Source organism: Corvus cornix, chromosome 2 (genome assembly GCF_000738735.6).
Source record: "Corvus cornix cornix isolate S_Up_H32 chromosome 2, ASM73873v5, whole genome shotgun sequence".
Lineage (NCBI taxonomy): Eukaryota > Metazoa > Chordata > Aves > Passeriformes > Corvidae > Corvus > Corvus cornix.
Genome location: NC_046333.1, coordinates 101,843,224 through 101,861,587, shown reverse-complemented (window position 1 = coordinate 101,861,587; position 18,364 = coordinate 101,843,224). Strand labels below are relative to the sequence as shown.

Below are 18,364 nucleotides of genomic sequence, written 5' to 3'. Positions count from 1 at the left end.
CCAGGAAATGCAAAGGAGGTCACTGCATTCATGTACCTGGGAAAGAAAAGCAGATTTCTTATAATTATCTGAAGTGTTGAAACTGACAGTAAATATCAGAGTAATTTGAAGAATATTTTGAATCCTATCTCATTATTGCACACTTTAAAAAGGCAGGCTTGAGGAGACCTTTCACGTCTCAAAAGAAACAGAACATCTTCTGTTTTGGTTTAAAAACCAGTTAATCATCAGTTTATAAATTCACTGCTACTTTGTCTTGAAACAAACTGATTTTGAATAGTATAGCTCCTTTTCTTGATGACTGTGCTTTTCAAAATGAGCCTCTGAACTGTTTCTTTTTTTCCCTTTGTGCAGAATGTCCTTAGTAAAAGTAGTTGACAAAATTGAGAAGCAGAGCTCCTTAGGTGGCCTGGAGTTGCAATTAAAAAAAAGGCAACACACAAGTTTGAAAGCCAGATTCAAGGTGCTATTTGCCTCTGGGCACTGCAAAAGCAGTGGTTATTAGATGACTAATAGCTTAGGTGGTTGTTAGTAAAACTCCCAGAGTAACTTCCTCAAAAATGTGTGTGTAGCTTGAAAAAATACGTGTTTGGTGTGTTATGAGTGTATCACCAGTCTTAGAGTGAGAAGAGTATTCCACTGCCTGATTTTAGTTCAGTTTGTGGTATGGGTGATGGGAGTTATTTTTGGATCTCTCTCTATAAGTAAAGACAACTGGATCCTGCAAGAGCCATCAGGAGATGAGTGGCAGGAAACTTTCAAGTAGTTTTGTAAATCTTGGAGGCTGTGTCAAATTTGCCTGAATTGAGAGGATGACTTATTTCATCCACCATATATAAAGTCAGATTAGAAGTGAAGTTTCAGACAAATAATACCAGTTCCTATTTTGTCAAAAGAACCTCACTGAATCTAAATCTAGCTCACATGCATTTTCATCTACATCTCAGTATTCTGGTTGTCAGTAATTTTCTTTTTAGTCTTTATGTATTTGTATCTTGGTATTTTGTATTAAGACTGTTTAACGCTCTCTCAGTCAAGTATTTGGAATGAGTTATAGAAACAAAGGCATCAGTCAAATAGTGAGCCCTCTAATGTAATAACATGTTTGATGGTGGGCAGAGCTGTTTCCTTCAGAGAAGTACAGACACCTCTCTGCAATAAGGTGTTGAGAAGAGAGTTGACTTCCTATGTCTCATGCAATTAGTGGTTTTGTTGTACCTTACCACTTGTTCATATCACTTATATTTTTCATTCAATTTAATCTGAAGTTTGCTTTCTTTGTAGTTTTTTAATGGAAAAGTTGTTGTTTTGTTTTCAATACTGATAAAAATTATTTTTAAGTAATTTAATGTGTAACTTTAAAGAACGATAAAGTTCTTAAAAGTTGATGTACACATGAAATATTCTTGAATAAATTTCATGTTTATCTGAGTACCATTTTTCTAGAGCCCTTGCAGTCTTGCTTTCAGATGACAAATGCGTAAGGGAGATTAACACGGCTCAGAATGCTGTGAACCTTATTTTTTGTGCTGTTACTGTGTGGCATTGCATGAAGGTGATCTCTGTTGGAAGATATGCTTTTGCAGTTTGATATTGAAATTATGCCTCTTGTCCAAGTCTTGTCCAATCTTGGAAGGAATTCCTATCCTGAAGGTTTAACATAAATACAGTTAAGAGAGTACATTGCATTGAATACATAAATATAGCAACTACAACCTGCTTTTCTGGGGATCAGTTAGAGTACACGCATAAACAGAGTATCATTTCTCTTGCTTATTTTGAGTTTAAAAGAGGAGATTGATGCCTTGTTCAGTCAAGTCTATAGGAGCTCAGAAGCCAACAGAAGTTAAAATATAGTGAAATATAGCAGTGACTGTATTTTAGTCTGTTTGCTTTCTTTAAACAATTGAAAGAGTTCCAAAGAATGTGTTGCTTCTATTCCTAAAGAAAAATTCAGCAAAATTTACTTCTGCATATGACCAGTACCTTCTTGGTATTTCAAATGTTAAGAATGATTTAGTAAAATTAATATCTGCATGTATGAACCACTTGTGGCAGCAGCTTGAGTCTGTTGTACTATTTAAGAGTTCTTGATTGCTGTGATGTATATTGTTATAACTAGGGTGATAGAGCACTCTTTACATGTAACAGAGTGTATGTGCCTAACAGCTGTATGATTTAACCTGCTTTTAGAAGTTTGTTGGCAACAAGATATATTTTAAGAGTTACTTGTACCGTATAAAGAGATTTCTTCTCCAGAGATACATGTATATTTAAAAAACACCAACCTTTTTTTCAGGTCCCTTTACAGATGTAGTAACTACAAATCTTAAACTACGAAATCCGTCAGATAGGAAAGTATGCTTCAAAGTGAAGACCACAGCACCTCGTCGATACTGTGTAAGGCCAAACAGTGGAATTATTGACCCAGGATCATCTGTAATTGTTTCAGGTAAAAAACAAAAACACGCAGTTGTAGGTTAAGTGTTTTTAAAGCCTTTAATGAAGTTCCCTAATGCTTGATCTTAAAGACTGTTTGAAGTATGTCAGCTTTTTAAAACTTTTTTTTTTTAAATAAAAGAGATTCCCTTCATAAGTGTGATGGCAACTTGATGCAGAGCTGCAATGATATATGAAAAAATCCTCTGTATAGAAATACTTGCCTTTGTCACATTTATCTGTGGTTCTCTGAAAGGAGGAGAAGCAAATTGAAAAAGGGCAGTGACGTTAACAGTACCTTTGCTTCAGACTACTATATTCGTGTTTAGAAGCATTACTTGGCTGCTCTGATGTGCTTAAAATGTAACATTTCATCGTTCATTGCATTTAAGAAAAAATTAGTTTACAATTTTAGCTAGTTGTTTTTCTCAAGAAAATGGGAAGACTAGATACTAGTTTTAAGATTTGGTAAATGATTTTTGTAGGTCATTCTCTGGACCATTTTGAGGTAGAATCACTAGAAGAAGGGGGATTCAGATTGTAGAGATCACAGGCAATACAGGTGTGAACTCCTAGATGTCCTAGGTCTAGAAAACTGATTATTTTAGAATCCTTGGAGACCTCTGTAGCAAAGCAAAAGGGAAATAATGGAGCAATCCTCAGAGCTTTTCAGATTCACATTCTTACACCCTTTGGCAAGTTTAAAAGAAGCTGGAGAACTGTCTTCAGGTGATATGTTCAAAAGACGCAAAGAAGAACCCAAGAAAACTTTGGTTGATTAAAACCTTAGAGTAACTTTCCTTGTAGGAGTTTTCTGTTCTAATATGATCTGTAGAACGGGGCCCTTTAAAACTTCATTATTGCTTACCATGGGCAGTCCAGCATCTGGACTCATGTGGTACTTGTTCACTGACTCAGAAAGATCATTTTACTGAGAATTGGTTTAAGATTCAAATAGTCAAAAACTTCTTTATTTTCATCTTCAATGACAACTTACAGCCATTTTGCCTTAGCTGTGTGTTTGATCTGGTATCTGGGGTCTTTCCAGTGGGTAGTTTGATATCACAGTCAAGATCTTGCTGGACTTTCTCTTTAGGGAATTTAATAGATTGAAGGATTACATCCTGTGTGTTTTCACAGTTGCAAATCATCCTTTTAAAGCTTTAATATTTTGGTTTTTCAAATGAGTCAGTACTGGAGCTGTAAACCATATTGTGGCTTCAGGATCACCAATAAAGGGAAACAGTGTCACACTGCTTGACTCTTCAGTTGGCATAGCAGGAAGTCTTTGGTGTGCCTATTTCTGTATTACTGGATTCTCATGCAGTTATTCAGCTACAGTGACCTCAAGATGTTTTCAAGTGCAGTTGTTGAGTTAGAGTGACTCCACAGTGCTTTTCAGAGCTAAGTTCTCTTCCCCAAAGTGTCAGTTTCATCTTTTTGTTTTTAGGCATGTAATTTCTTTTGGGTAATTTGCTAAAATAAGTGCACAGATTATTTTTCTAGTGACCCACTTTATCTCATCAGTCCCTCAACTGAGTGTTTTCAGTGCTGAGTCATCTTTCACATAATTAAAAATAGATTTCTCTCACATTGTTGTGCAGAGAGAAATAACTGTAGGATACTGTGGGCTGAAGCTCTTACGTTCAAAACTGAATGTTGAGGTAGTGTTAGCTGTCTTCAGCCTGTTAAATGCATCGTGCTGAATCAGAGCCAAACCAGTTTTTAAATTCATTGTTGGAGATGATTTGACAGTCATTTTGAGGAAGTCCACAGACATTTTTAAATCATTTATCACTTTTCAGTTGTGAAGCACTAAGAAACCTTCTTCAGCCATGTTTATTAATTTTTTTCCAAAAATACAAATTCCGTAAGAGCTGTTTTTCTTTACCTTGATGCCCTAAATTTACTATTTATTATCCTGTCATGTATTGTTTGTTGTTGTTAACAGCAATTGCTTGTTGTTGTGGTTTTTTTTCATGATATAGCATGTTACTTCTCTTCCTTCACAGCTTGTTACTGTTACTTGTTACTGTTTTTCCTTCTGCTGTTGCATTTTTCTAGCTCTATCAGTATCTCTTCTATAGCTTTTTCATTGCTGTAAGATAGGTACATATACAGATACCGGTTATAGGACTCCATGTAATTTTTCTTATATTTTTCTGAAACTGCTTCTGCTTCTCTTAATTTTGTATAAAGATATACTGAACTGGCATTCCCATTCTGTGGAAGACAGGTGTATGTACACTGCCAAAAAATTAATCTCTGCAGTTCACTGAGTCCTCATCCTCTGGTAGATCAAGATGCAAGCCTACCCCCACCCCCCCCCCCCCATACCTAGATGTAATTTTTTTTTGGTCTCTCTTACAGGATCTATTTGTACATATTTGTATATGAAATGTCTTTTCCTATAGTAATTAGAGAAATAATCATGTCAGCTACACCAGACTCTGACCTCTTGAGTCCCTGTTTCTACAGTGTGTGCATTGCCTTTGCATTTTAACTTTCAGTGTCTGTTCAATGGGGAATAAATCTGAAGTGGATAGCATGCTTGCTGTAGTGATTAGCTGAAGAGTCACAGTTTTATTTTTTTCTTTGAAACAGTAATGCTGCAGCCTTTTGACTATGACCCAAATGAGAAGAGTAAACACAAGTTTATGGTACAAACAACCTATGCACCACCAAATATTACAGATATGGAGGCAGTGGTAAGTAAAAACAGAGTAAAATGACTGTTGTATTTTTTTTTTCTTAAAAAATTTGACTTAGCTATAAATGATCCACATTTTTGCAGTTTCTGTTTGAAGAAGAACTGGATTTTCTCTGAACAAGTGTGACTTCAAATGTGATTCAGGGTTTTTAATATGAAATACAAGGTCAGTTCTTAGAACTTGCCTCTAGTGATTAACCTCGAGGTTGTTGAATGGATATAGTGGTGAGTCTAAGGTAAGGTCAGTTCAGTGTTAAAATATGGGCATGTTATACCTTTACACGCAGCTGATTTGAAGGGGATAAACAGATTGAATTTGAAGGAATCAAGAGTATATTCAAACAACAAGCCTGAAGCTGTCTGAAATGGGTTCATTTGGTCTGAAAAGTGTTTAAGTGAAATGTTGAATGGGATTATAATGAATTAGAACATTTTCAAGACTAAGATGTGTCTCCCTACAAGATACCAAGTGGCTAAACACAGGACAAATGATAGATTTATTTTCTGTTTTAATAGAACCTGTTGTAGCTTTAGTTCTTAGGCTGGGTTGGTCTGATGCAAGATCCAGAAAGAAGATATGTAGGTTTGTGCTTGTTAGTTTAGAAGTAAGGTGCCTGTTTCTGATTTTACTGGCTGGCAGCAATGGGAATTAAGCCCTCAGTTGTCAGAATGTGCTTTTTAGGGTGTATTTGGACTCACATAAGTATGTCCTAAGGTGGAGGTCAACATTGCACATGCTTCTAACTCTAGAAACTATTTTAGGGAATGCTTGTGTTTACACAGGTACATCTGATGTTCACTCAAGGCAGAGAAGGAGAGGGGAAACAAAGGATAAAGATGAGATTTTATAAATTGCTGAAATCCAGGAGGAGACCTTTTCAGGTTTAGGCTCTGTCCCCTTATAAGAAGGCAAAGACTGCTGTGGCATCACTCTTCACTGGAAGCAGTGGAAAACCTTCTAGATTTTGTGAAGCTTTTGAGACGTGAAAGTTAACATCTGTCTGCCTTTTTGAACTGGTTTGTTTTTCTTCATATGCTCTAGTAGCTCTTGGGTATGTGTGGTAAATGAAGCATGGCTATTTGGTGAGGGTATAAAAACCAGCTTCAGAAATACCTTTCAAATAACTGCTTTCTTAGTGTGTTCAGGTATACAATACTGAGACATGGAGCTTTCAGGAAATCGATAGTTGTTATTGTAAGTTACTGTATAAATAATGCCACTGGAAAAAAAATAATAGGAAGGATGTTATGAAAAACCTGAATATTTGAATCTGTAACACCTACAATTCCAAGGTAACAGTAGAGGACCTATTAGAAAAATTGCTGCAGACTTCAGAGCAGTCTCTGAGCCTAAGAATTTAAGGCAACTACATGAAGTGCATGCTTTGAATGTTAACTGTCAGTTGAGGAGAGAGATTCCAGCATATTTTAGTTATTTAAATAGACTGATAACCATTAGAATTTAAAATGGTTTTTATAAACAGCTTTGAAAAATTCTCTAGGCCCAAATTGTCGCATGATATGGAGTAAAAGGAGAAAGTGGTTAAAAGTCTAAAATTTAAAGAACTAAAGAAATTTACTCTAGAACAAACACAGAGTCACTAGAGTCACTAAAAGGTGTCTTTCAATCTTTTGTTTAAAATCAGTGCTTCCAAGATGGGATACAAGAAGTACATTTACTGAGGCTTAATAGGGCTAGAACTTTCTTTTCAAACTGACTCCAATGCTACTTGTGTCCCATTGTGTGTTAAGAAACCACTGTATTGTCCCCTCCCTATTTCATACAAACCTCTGATGGATCCATCCTTGCATTCAGTTTACTCTTTTTCATTTCCAGACTTGAATAACCATTTCTAGCTTTTTTTACTTCACAGCAGTGAGTGTAAACAAAAAGCATTGTTCATAAGCAAGTCTGAAAATTGCAGGGAGGGTAAACATGGTATTCAGCTGTGTAGAAGGCCAGAGCTAAGAGCAAGCTTATGAACTGTTGAGATGTTTGCATGAGTCCAGCATGTTAAATAACTATTAATTGTTGTCTTAGTGGAAAGAAGCGAAACCTGATGAGTTAATGGACTCCAAATTGAGATGTGTATTTGAAATGCCCAACGAAAATGATAAACTGGTAAGTAAGGAGTAAGAAACTGTAAGATCTGTACCACTGACTGGTAGGATCTCACAGAAATTTCAGGGTTTTTTCAACCTATTTGATTTAATGATTAAATGAATTGAAGGAATTTGTACTAAATTAGTCAGGAGGGGTGTTCAGTATATAACTTTTTAAGGATTCATAGAATCACAGAACAGCCCAGGTTTAAAGGGACCTTGAAGTACTATCTGGTCCAAGATCTTGTCCAAAAGGGAACACTGTCCACCCACATCTTAGAAAACTCCAGCATTGGAGACCAGTGCCAAAAAACTATCTTTTTGTTATTTTTATACTTCATCGTTTTTGTATGCAATCTCAGTATAATCTTGGAGGGAAGGGGGTGTAGCAGTTGCTTTGTGGTCTGGGTTTTTTTTGTTGGTTTTTTGTTTTTGTTTTTTTTAGTCAAGAATAATTTGTGAGATGAAGGTGTAAGCTTCCGAAGTGTGTCTTAAACAGTAAAAATGTAAAGGTTGAGCATTTAATATCAAGGCACTTAGTTATCTACTTTCTGGCTTTAATTTCATGAAGTGTGTAATGGACTGAGAGAAATGTAATGGGTATACAAAACTACCTCCTTTTGTACTTTTTCCTAAGAAACTGTCCCTAGGGACAGAGGAGCTGACTCTTTAATTAAAAAATCAGCTCTTTACAGCCACTCTTAGGGAGCTTTACGCTCTTTTAGGGCCAACTCTTTAAGGCCATTTTTCTTAGAGTGCAAGTGCTTTCCATCCTGATGTGTAAGAAATCAAGGAAGGCAGGCCAGAAAATGGCATAGCTGAGCAAGGATCTGCTCCTCGCATTGAGGAGAGTAAGAGGGCAATGCACAGCCAGTGGAAGCTGGGACATGTGACTTGGGAAATACAGGGCTATGGTTTAGGGGTGTTTAGGGGTGGGATCAGGAGAACCAAGGCACAGATGGACTGGGACTTGGCAGGGGATGTGAAGAGTAATGAGAAGGGACTCCGTAAGTACATATGTCAGAAAAGAAATGACAAGGAGAGTTAACCCCCCCCGACAGACAAGAAGGGAGAACTCGTGACAACAGATATAGAGAAGGCTGAGGTACTCACTGAGTTCCTTGGCTCAGTCTTCACTGGCAGTCAGGCTTGCCATGTCGTGGGGGTTCTCGTGGTTGAAAAGCTGGACATGAATCTGCAGTGTGTGCCCACAGCCCAGAAAGCATCTTGGGCTGTATCACAAGAAGTGTGGCCAGCAGGTCAAGGGAGGTGATTTTCCCTCCCTCTACTTTGCCCTTGTGAGACCCCCATCTGAAGTCCTGAGTCCAGCTCTGGGTTCCCCAGCATAGGAAGGATGTGGACCTGTTGGAGCAAGTCCAGAGGAGGGCCCTGAAGATGCTCAGAGGGCTGGAGCACCTCTCGTGTTAAGACAGGCTGAGAACTGGGGTTGTTCAGCCTGGAGAAGAGAAGGCTGCATGGACACCCCACTGCAGCAACTTTTAACAGAGGCAGATAGTGGTAACACAAGGGGGGATGGTTTTAAACTAAAAGATGAAAGATTTGGTTTAGATGTTTGGAGGAAATTCTTTACTGAGGAGGTAGTGAGGCACTGGAACAGGTTGCCCATAGAAGTTGTGGAGGCCCCATCCCTCAAGGTGTTCAAGGCTGTGTTGGATCAGGCTTTGAGCAGTCTGATCTAGTGAAAATTGTCCCTGCCCATAGTGGGGGGATTGGAACTAGATATTCTTTGAGGTTCCTTCCAACCCAAACTATTCTATGATTCTGTGACTTTGAGCAGAGCTGTGGGAATTAGATTTTTAATTTTAGTACTGGTTTTTTCACAGCTTTTTGTGACTCTTCAGAATTAGTAATATGTATTTCAGATGCTGTGAGACTTAAGTTTCATGTTTGTGCAGCACTTTATTTTCCTTCACTAAAAGGTGTTATAAGTGCAAAACATTTGTATCATACACACTTTATATGAGTTTGTGACATGATCTGCTTTGGTTTTACTTTGTTTTGTTTCTTACTATTGCAGGATTACTTTTCTTCCTTTTATTTTTTTCCCCCCAAGTTCAGATGATCTTTGGTGTATTTTATGCCCTCTTTTGGATGCCTCCTGGGTCAGTGTTAAGCAGCTAAAGTATTAATTTGTGTCTCAGTAGAGTGTAGTACCAGGTAAACAGTGCAATCTTCTCTTGCTTTTTTAACACCTGAGCTAATCAGAACTGAACTGTCAGTGTGTCTGTTCAGCTTACTGTAAATATAAACTTTGTTGAACTGTATCGGTAGCTTCATTGTTTCACTTCTAAGCTGTGGATGGTTTTTCTTTGGGTAAGTAAAATTCTCAAATCATTCTTGATATTTGTAGAATGATATAGATGCAAGCAAATCCGCCCCAGTACTGAACGCATCTAAGCAGGATGGACCGATGCCAAAACCACATAGTGTTTCACTTAATGATACTGAAACAAGGAAGCTCGTGGAGGAGTGCAAAAGACTTCAGGCAGAGATTATGAAGCTGACAGATGAAAATCGGCACCTGAGAGTAAGTTCTGTGTCCACATTTATATTGAAGTGGCTTCACTCTGCTTGATTCAAAGGTCTGGTTTGTAATTAGGCCAAAACATATGTATTCCAGCAAGTAGATAAAACTGTTAGAATGTCAAGATTGATTCGCTGTATGGTTTTACTGTCCTGTATATTATGTATATCTTGAACTTGTCAGTGATTGAGACTTTGTGATTGTCATGGATGAGATATTGAAGCTGCATAATCTTCTTCTTAAATGAAATGGTCCTCTTTAAGGTGATCTTATTAATTTAGGTCTGAGTCAAAGCTACTGAATTAAATTAGCGTTTTAAAAGTGCTTTATTTTTCTTTAATAATGAGTAAATGAGATCCAGAGCAGTAACATTTTGTATTACAAACAGAGAATAAGAACAATTGTTTGGCCAGAGGAGGTAAGCAAACACTACTTTCTTGTACCTCTATGTAAAGGTGTTATTTCAGTGACCCGTCAGTAGTCAATACATGACTTTATGTGTCTTTTCGATATATTTGCTTTCGGAACAGTTTGGACAATTTCACTGGCTGTGGTAGTCTTTTAAAGAACTATGAAATAATATATAACATAATAACTATGATATATCCAGACCTGTAATCCTGATGACATTGAGACTAAACAAAGCAGATGTTTCTCATTAACAACAAGGAATTACTTCTATGTAATTTTGACACATATTAAGTAAGAGCAGGATGCTTCATTGGGCCTACCAAGATTTTTGGAATATTTTTTAAGCAGAGAGACTAGTGAATTATGGTCCTTATTTAAAATATGGTTTTCTGTGTCCATGTTTTGGATTTTGGTGTGGTGTCATGTTGTATGCGTTGAGGTCTTTTTAGAAACTTTATTTAAATATTCGCCAGTAAATATGGCCTTTTGAGTTCAGTTTTTACTATTGTAATGATGTATTTATATTTTTTTTCCATCTGTGTTTTTTCCTCCCCTCAGGATGAAGGCTTGAGGCTCAGAAAGGTAGCGCACTCGGATAAATCTGGATCGCCCACAGCTTTGGCCCTCAGAGATAATGGCTCTAATTCTCTTCCTTCACTTCTTGTTGTAATTGCAGCCATTTTCATTGGATTCTTTCTAGGGAAGTTCATCTTGTAGAAAGAATGAGTGAGAGAAGCATGCAAAACTGCAGCTTCCTTTTTTTTTGTTTTTGTTTTTGTTTCGTTTTGGTTTTTTTTGTTTTGTTTTCTCTTGGCCAGAAAAAGGTTTGTTTACCTACCACATCATGGGTAGTACGGCCCGAGTGGCTGTTCTTATGTACAGCATCATAACAGGCTTTGCCTTTAATGATCTCGCACGGTTAGAAAACACAATCTGAAAAGACAAACTGTTCAGCTGCTGGACAAAATTGTACATTCAGTCATCAATAGCAGGTATCAGTTGCACAGTCAGTCCTTTATGAAAATTCATAAATAAAGAATTGTTCTTTCTTTCTGTGGTTTTAATAAGAATTCGAAAATTGTTCAGAGTCTTGTAAATGTTATTTTAATAATCCTTTAAAATTTTATCTGTTGCTGTTACCTCTTGACAAATGATTTATTAGATTGCTAATCCCACTCATTCAGGAATATGACAGGAGGTATTCTGGGGGAAATGGTGCCTCTTACTGTGTAAATTTTCTCCTTACCTTACTTTGCTAATATCATGGCAGAATTTCTTTCTTATTCCTTGTGAGGCATTGTTGAGAGTTTTTCATCCTTAACAGTCCTGTCCCATAATATTTAACATGACAAAAGAAATAAAATTGTTAACAGATTTTTCTGCGGGTAGCCTGTTTGTGTGTGTCGTGCTTTTAGAGGGGATTCTTAACAAGTTCATTGTTCATGGTAATTTGCTACTTGTAACAAATGGCTATTTTGAAGTTTATTTGCTTAAGTCTCTGGCTTTGACTGTTGTAATTGAAGCTTGGGAAAGAAAAAAAAAAAAAAGGTTTCCATTCCATTTGTTTAAAAAAAATGAACTGTTTTCTGGCTGCTTTCAGCTACAAAGAGGATGGTTATCAAACTTGGTTTGAGACAGAATAATTTGGATATCCAGCAGGTACAAATACCAGACATGAATGTTTTCAATATATTAACAATTTGCTTGGATTGTGCAGGAGTGTAATAATCAACCTTCTGTTCCATCTTTGGATCTTCTGGGTGTCTTCCAGGAGTCAACATTATTCTTTGATTTCTTAAGGGTACTTAATTCACATATACTAACTTACTCAGTTTATAATTCTGTCTTAGCAAATATTAAAAAATGCAAGTTGAATCATTCAGACACACATAGTGAATTCCATGATGCAGAAGAGTTGATATTTGCTGAGTTGCTCACCTTCTGCTCAGTTGCTCACCTTTGGGAAATAGAAATAATTTTATGCAACTCTTGGCAGATCTACCTGTTTTAACCATGTATAGCTAAGTTTTAAAAAATGCATTTTTGGGGTCTGAAATGCTTCCCTGCACTTAATCTTATGTCTTGCCTCATCTCTGAATATGTCATAAAAACAAACAGTAGTATTGAAACAAAATATTATCTCTACTTCTGAGTAAGCGTAATCCAATACAGGGAATTACTTGTAAACTTGAAAAATTGTGGAAGAAGTATACTCCTGTAAGCAAAATTGTGTATGCTCTTGGACAGCTTGACTTGATGTGGTGCAGCTAAGTGTGTTAGACCTTGGTATATGCACACCTTATGTAGCTGAGACAAATGTTCTGGGAAAGATGTACATTATCTTGGTTGCCTTTGATTTTTAGTGCTTTTTAAAAAAAAAAAAAATTACATGATGTTCTGTCATAGCTCTCTGTGGTAAAGTTTTTTATGAAATCTTGCACATGTACAAGGAAGATGATGGAGAAAATGCAAATACTGCTTATCTTTTCACTTAAGCATGCAAGCACTGTTTCCAATTACTTGTTCCAGTGTCTGCATTCAAGTCTCCTTCCATCCCAGTGACTGGAAAAAACTATGTTAAGGTTTTGATTACTTTGGTTCCACTGGTTCAGAATGGTGTATTTCTCCTGATTTTTTTTTTCTCTAACAGAACATCGCCACATCAAACTTTCATAGCCTGTTCCAAACTGATTACGTGGAAAATAATGAAAGCAATATTGTGCAGGATGTAGTTTGCTTCAGACAGAGCAGTCATTCCTGCGTTGAAGGGAGAAAAACCAAACAAAACCCTCTGGAAGATCTTAAAATGTTTACAGTATGGTGTACGGAGGTTTTCAAAGGTGCTAGCACTTAGAGGACTTTAAAGCAGAAAAACAAGTCATTGCTCAATGCAGCTGACTCAGGTTTTGATATCTGGCAGCAGAAATATGGTAAAAATGATAAAATCAGAATGAAATAACTTTTTCATAAATAAGAAAACAGTTGGTGGTAAAACTTTGGTCATGGTTTAAGTAATGTTTTCAAGGTGAAAGTACAGGGCTCTTGTAACCAGAGTTCTCAGTAATGGTCTAAGGAGACTGTCTTGGTTTCCCGTAATCCCTTCATAGCTGTATATAAAATGTAATGCTAAAACTATTTTGCTCTCAGGAGTCTCTTTGGATGAGATCAACTGTATTCAGTGAATTATGTACTATGGATTAAATTGTTTGTCTTTGTTCCTGAAATGGGTAGAACTTCTTGCTTTGTCTGCCTGCTTACTCGTGTATGTAAGCACAGGGAAATACAGTCTCTCCACCTGCTCCTGGTGATATGAGCAGACGGTGATGCCCATAAAGTCATGTGAGGGGAAATGCATCGCTTGAGTTAAATACACCTTGCAGGTTGCTCTTCTGGTTTCTCAAAAGGGCAAGATAATACAAGTATACAGTATCAAAGTAGTTACTTTAAAATTTTTATCAATATAGCACTTTAAAACAGAGTAGTGGGGTTCAGGGGGAAAAAGAAAATAAACCTAGTTAACTAGAAGATACAGCTTCTGTAGTAATTCTGGGCACCAGATTTAACCCACTTAGAATATATATATATATATAAAGTTCATTTAAGAGAAAGTTATTTGTATCAATGCACAACTTATTTGTGCATTTCTACTCATTCTCTAAAATCTGTTGACAAACGCTATTGCCCAGGCTTGCATGTTTCTGCTGCTATGTTTGAAGCCAACTTACTTAAAAGAAGCAACCAAACAGTAGCTTGGAACTTCATTATCCTCCTGGGAGGAGGGAGGGTGGAGGGAGGAGTTGAAAGGTGACATTTTGCCAAAGGGGAAAAGACAAAGCCAATAAGCAAAACTTATCTTTCAGGCCTTCTTCAAAGTTATGAAAGGTTGAAGTGTTAATAAACTATTAAAAATGTAGTGGTGTCCTTTTTATTTTGGAACTTCTCCCTGACTCCATTCTGTGGACTGCTGCTAGTGAAAAGGTGTATCTTGTCCCCATGGGTGGTGTCACTGTTCTGCTCTAGGTTCTGCTGGTAAATGGCAAGAGGCTGCCTTGGATGAAGAGTCAGTGCTGGAGTGAAGAACAGGGGCCTCGATCCAGGCAACACTGAGGATGCTGATGGATCTTTCAGATTTGTAAGAATCATCTTGACAAATAATTTTCCTGTTGGGAGTCCCCAGGTATTTACGTCTGAATTGACTTGCTGGAGCAAACGCTTGTTTCAATCTGTAGCAAAAGATGGAATGAGAGCTACGCAGTTACAGAGCAACCCTAATAAATATTTACTACAATACTGAAATGCCCTGCTCTCCAAGTTTGCAGGCAGGATTGAAATTCTGTACCTTGTCTTTTTAGCCGCATTGCTGTGAAGGTAATAGTTCACTGCCTTAGCTGCTACTCTGGTGCCTGTGGAGTGGCTTTGTGGGGAGTGTCCTGGAAGGCTCATCTCTGTGTAGCACTTGCCACTGCTGCCAGTGAGCTGCTGTCTTTGCTGATGCTGAGCTTCTGTGGTTGCTTTAAAGTGGTAGCACATTGGAGTGTTGGGCAAGAGGGGGAGCTAAATGCAGGAGTCAGTTTTCACTAGGGTTTGAGCTCCTTCCTGTGGGAAGGACTGAAACTGATAAAATAAAGTAGGTTATTTCCTGTCCAAACGTGTTTCGCAGGGGTACTCAAATAGTGTAACCAAGTGATTGAAGTTGGTCTGTTGTGTTTTTCTGTTTCAATGCATGTTAGGTACATTGAAGAATTGATGATTCTGACGGGTGCATAAGCAGAGGTAGTGCTGGTGTTGTCACCTCTTATTTATTTGCCCTGTGTGTGACAAATGATCATGTAGAAAGGAGGTCTTGTGCAAAGGCAAAACAGTTGATTCTTACCTTTTACCTGGTTTTGTCATTATTGCCAGGTGGTGGTAAGATCAGTGTCTGTGCCTCGTTTGCTGGGACAAGGGTTTATATGTTTGTGTGGTGAACTAGATCTAGAAACTGCTTTGGATGAAATTATTGTTTAATTCCCTACAAATTATGTTTTAACTGAATCCTGGTATAAGCATCTGCAACACTGCAGTGCCATTTTATTTAAAACTTGGTGCCAGTTTATGTAATGTTGGTAGCACTGCCAGCAGGGTATTGAATCTCTGTTTGTGCTGCAGCTACTCTGTTGCTGGCAGTGGTGGAAGGCTGATCTCCCTCTTCTTTTCTGAAGACTTAAAAAGATGTTTGTAGTAACCAGGCACAGAGGTGTGAGACAGACAGCCATAATTACAGCTAAGTAGTCTGAGCTGAAACACTAGAAATAAATGAAACAGTAATTGAATGGTGGCTGAAATAGTTACCATTACCTTTTGAATTGGTTGATAAGAAAAAAAACTACTGTGAGTTGTTTTGTTTAGGTGTGATTTGTTCTTTTTTTTTTTTTTTTGGGAAGTTAAGACTTCTGATCATCCAAGTTCTGCAAGGGAAAAAAGCCCCAACAATCAACCAACTCACAAATTGCTGTAGTCTTGGAATAATTATTTCAGGATATTATGGAAAGTTTTTACTAATGTTGGTGCAGGCTCACATGCATAGGTGAATTTAGAGAGACTACTACTGGGGATCAGTATCTAGGCTTTTCTCACAGTGGGTAGTAGTTAAATAGCAGTCCTTGTGAGTGTCTCGGTCTGCCTTGTCAAGGATGGGTTATCCTGGCTTTTGAGATGGGGAAACTGAGGCACGAGTGTTGAGGCAAATGACTGGGTAGTTTAAGCACAGCCCCTGTTCTCTAGCACACACTCTGTCCTGTTTCTCATCAAGTATTCCTTGAGTCATGTCCAAGTCTTTATTTTTGTTTGTTTTTTTGAATTTCAAAAATGCTGCTTTGTGTTGCTTAGACATCTGTAATAGTATTTTAAAGCAGCTTCCTAAAGACTTGGCTGTTGCTTTGTTCCTGAAGCCAAGTGTTGAACAGACAGAAAATGTAACTGTTAGGTGTTTAAAAGTGAAATGTGCTCACTGGGATTATAATGCCTGATGTCAGCCAAAGATAGGCAAGGGGGGAAAAAAGGAAAAAATATGCTAAACATTTGGGTGTGTTGTGTTTGTAGTCCTGAAACGTAAAAGTCAGTCTGTATTGCAAAAATCTTCTGTGGAGCCAGTGCTGTTTGCACTTTACAAGTAAGAGAAAGCAAACAGTCCTAAATGTGCACAGCTGTTCTATTAGTGGGGGTATATATTGCTGCACTGGGTTTCCATGGCAAGGTTTTGGTAGTGGGGGGCTGCAGGGGTGGCTCCTGTGAGAAGCTGCCAGAAGCTTCCCAGGTGTCCTACGGAGCCAATGCGAGCTGGCTCCAGGACAGACCTAATACTGGCCAAGGCCAAGTCCATCACTGATGGTGGTAGTGCCTCTGGGATAGCATGGCTAAGAAGGGGACAAAGGTACTGCACAAGAGCAGATTGCAGCCAGAGCGAGAATATGTGAAAGAGCCCTGCAGACAGCAGGGTCAGTGAAGAAGGAGGGGGAAGAGGTGCTCCAGGCACCAGTGCAGAGACTCCCCTGCAATCCATGGTGCAGCCCATGGTGAGGCAGTTGTGCCCCTGCACTCACGCTGGAGCAGGTGGATGGTTGAAGAGGCAGTGGAGCAGGCTCCTGCCAGGACCTGTGGACGCAGGGAGAGAGGAGCCAATGCTGAAGGTTTTCTGGCAGCACTTGTGACCATGCTGCAGTCTGCTGGAGGACTGCACCCTGTGGAAGGGACCCATGTTGGAGCAGTTTGTGAAGAACTGCAGCCTGTGGGAAGGACTCATTTTAGAGAAGTTTGTGAAGGACTGTCTCTCATGGGAGGGACCCCATGCTGGAGCAGGGAAAGAGTGTGCGAGTCCTTCCTTGAGGAAGGAGTGGCAGAGACAACGTGTGATGAACTGATCACAACCTCTATTCTCCATCTCTCTGCACTGTTTGGAGGGAGAGGAAATTGGAAATAAAATTAAGCCTGAGAAGAAGAGGCGGGTGAATGGAAGGTGTTTTAAAATTTGGGTTTCCTTTTCATTATCCTACACTGATTTGATTGGCAAGAAAGTAATTTGCCCAGATAGTGTTTTGCCCATGATGGTAATTGGTGTGATCTCTACCTGTCTTTATCTTAACCCATGAGCCTTTAGTTGTATTTTCTCTCTGAGGGGAGCTTTGGCAGGCATCTGACGTCCAGCCAGGGTCAACCCACCACAATTGCTCTGCCCATGGAAGTGGAGAAGTATTTTTCCCTTGCTGCTTTGATAGCCCAGACACAGATGATACAGACAGCTACTCTGACTACTTCAGAAGAGCCAAGCACTTGTTTTTCTAAAACCTAAACATGTTTGACTCCTGCAAGCAAATATGTTCCAGAAACCATCTGACTCAGAGGTTAAGTCTGCTGATGCTTTTTCACTCGAAATTAGTAAATGTTGCTACTACTGCTTTTCAGACTGCAGTAGACTGTTGCAGTGGTGTGAAGGTTGGTCTGAGGAATACTGGTAATGAGACTAGAGTAATTACCTGAATTATAAAGATGGTGCTCTCTTTCTTAATGGTTGAGAGGCATTACTTTAAGTCCTTATGTAGCTTATAGAACCATGTTTTTGAAAGACTTAGGAAGAAAGTCTACAGAAAGCAAAACCTGAACCTTGGATCAAATAGATGGCCCTCTGGAACTGCAATCAGAGGTGCTAAGAGTGCAGCTTTGATAATGAAGTGAGTCGTTCTTAGAAGATGGGAGCTTATGTAGTGGCTATTTTTCACTGCTTGCCTTAATCATATCTGGTTAGTTTAAAATGTTGAAGTGATAAATATTAGACATGTGTCCCACACCTCAGGAGTGGTTGGTGTCGATGTAGAAAATGGGAGTATGGTAGGAAGAGATGGCCATGACAAAAGTGAGGTGGACTGCTTCAGAAGTGTCTTTGTGATGGCTTTATAGTCTCAGGACACCTGGACTGTTAGAAAGGTCTGTATGTGCTGCCTTTTCTCCAGACATATGCTGGAAACTGCCATGCCTTCTCTAGGAATGTGAATTTCTCTCCAATTTTAGGGTGTAAATCATCAAACATGGTGGTTGCACTTGTAAACAGGAGAATGCCAGGAAAAGGATTTTAATTTTATTCATGCCCAGGATTGTCTAACCTCAGATTTCCAGTACAGCCT

At 38.5% G+C, this 18,364-nt stretch overlaps 1 protein-coding gene across 1 annotated transcript in view; it reads left to right on the top strand.

Annotated features, from left to right (window-relative positions):
- The window catches only part of VAPA (VAMP associated protein A), a 28,367-nt gene extending 14,246 nt beyond the window's left edge, over window positions 1–14,121 (top strand). The window contains exons 2-6 of the mRNA XM_039549091.1: window positions 2,300–2,452; window positions 5,044–5,147; window positions 7,191–7,271; window positions 9,624–9,800; window positions 10,767–14,121. Coding sequence (XP_039405025.1) covers window positions 2,300–2,452; window positions 5,044–5,147; window positions 7,191–7,271; window positions 9,624–9,800; window positions 10,767–10,925 — 674 coding nt within the window. The 3' untranslated portion in view covers window positions 10,926–14,121. The remainder of the gene's footprint in view (window positions 1–2,299; window positions 2,453–5,043; window positions 5,148–7,190; window positions 7,272–9,623; window positions 9,801–10,766) is intronic.
- The last annotated feature ends 4,243 nt before the right edge of the window (window positions 14,122–18,364 follow it).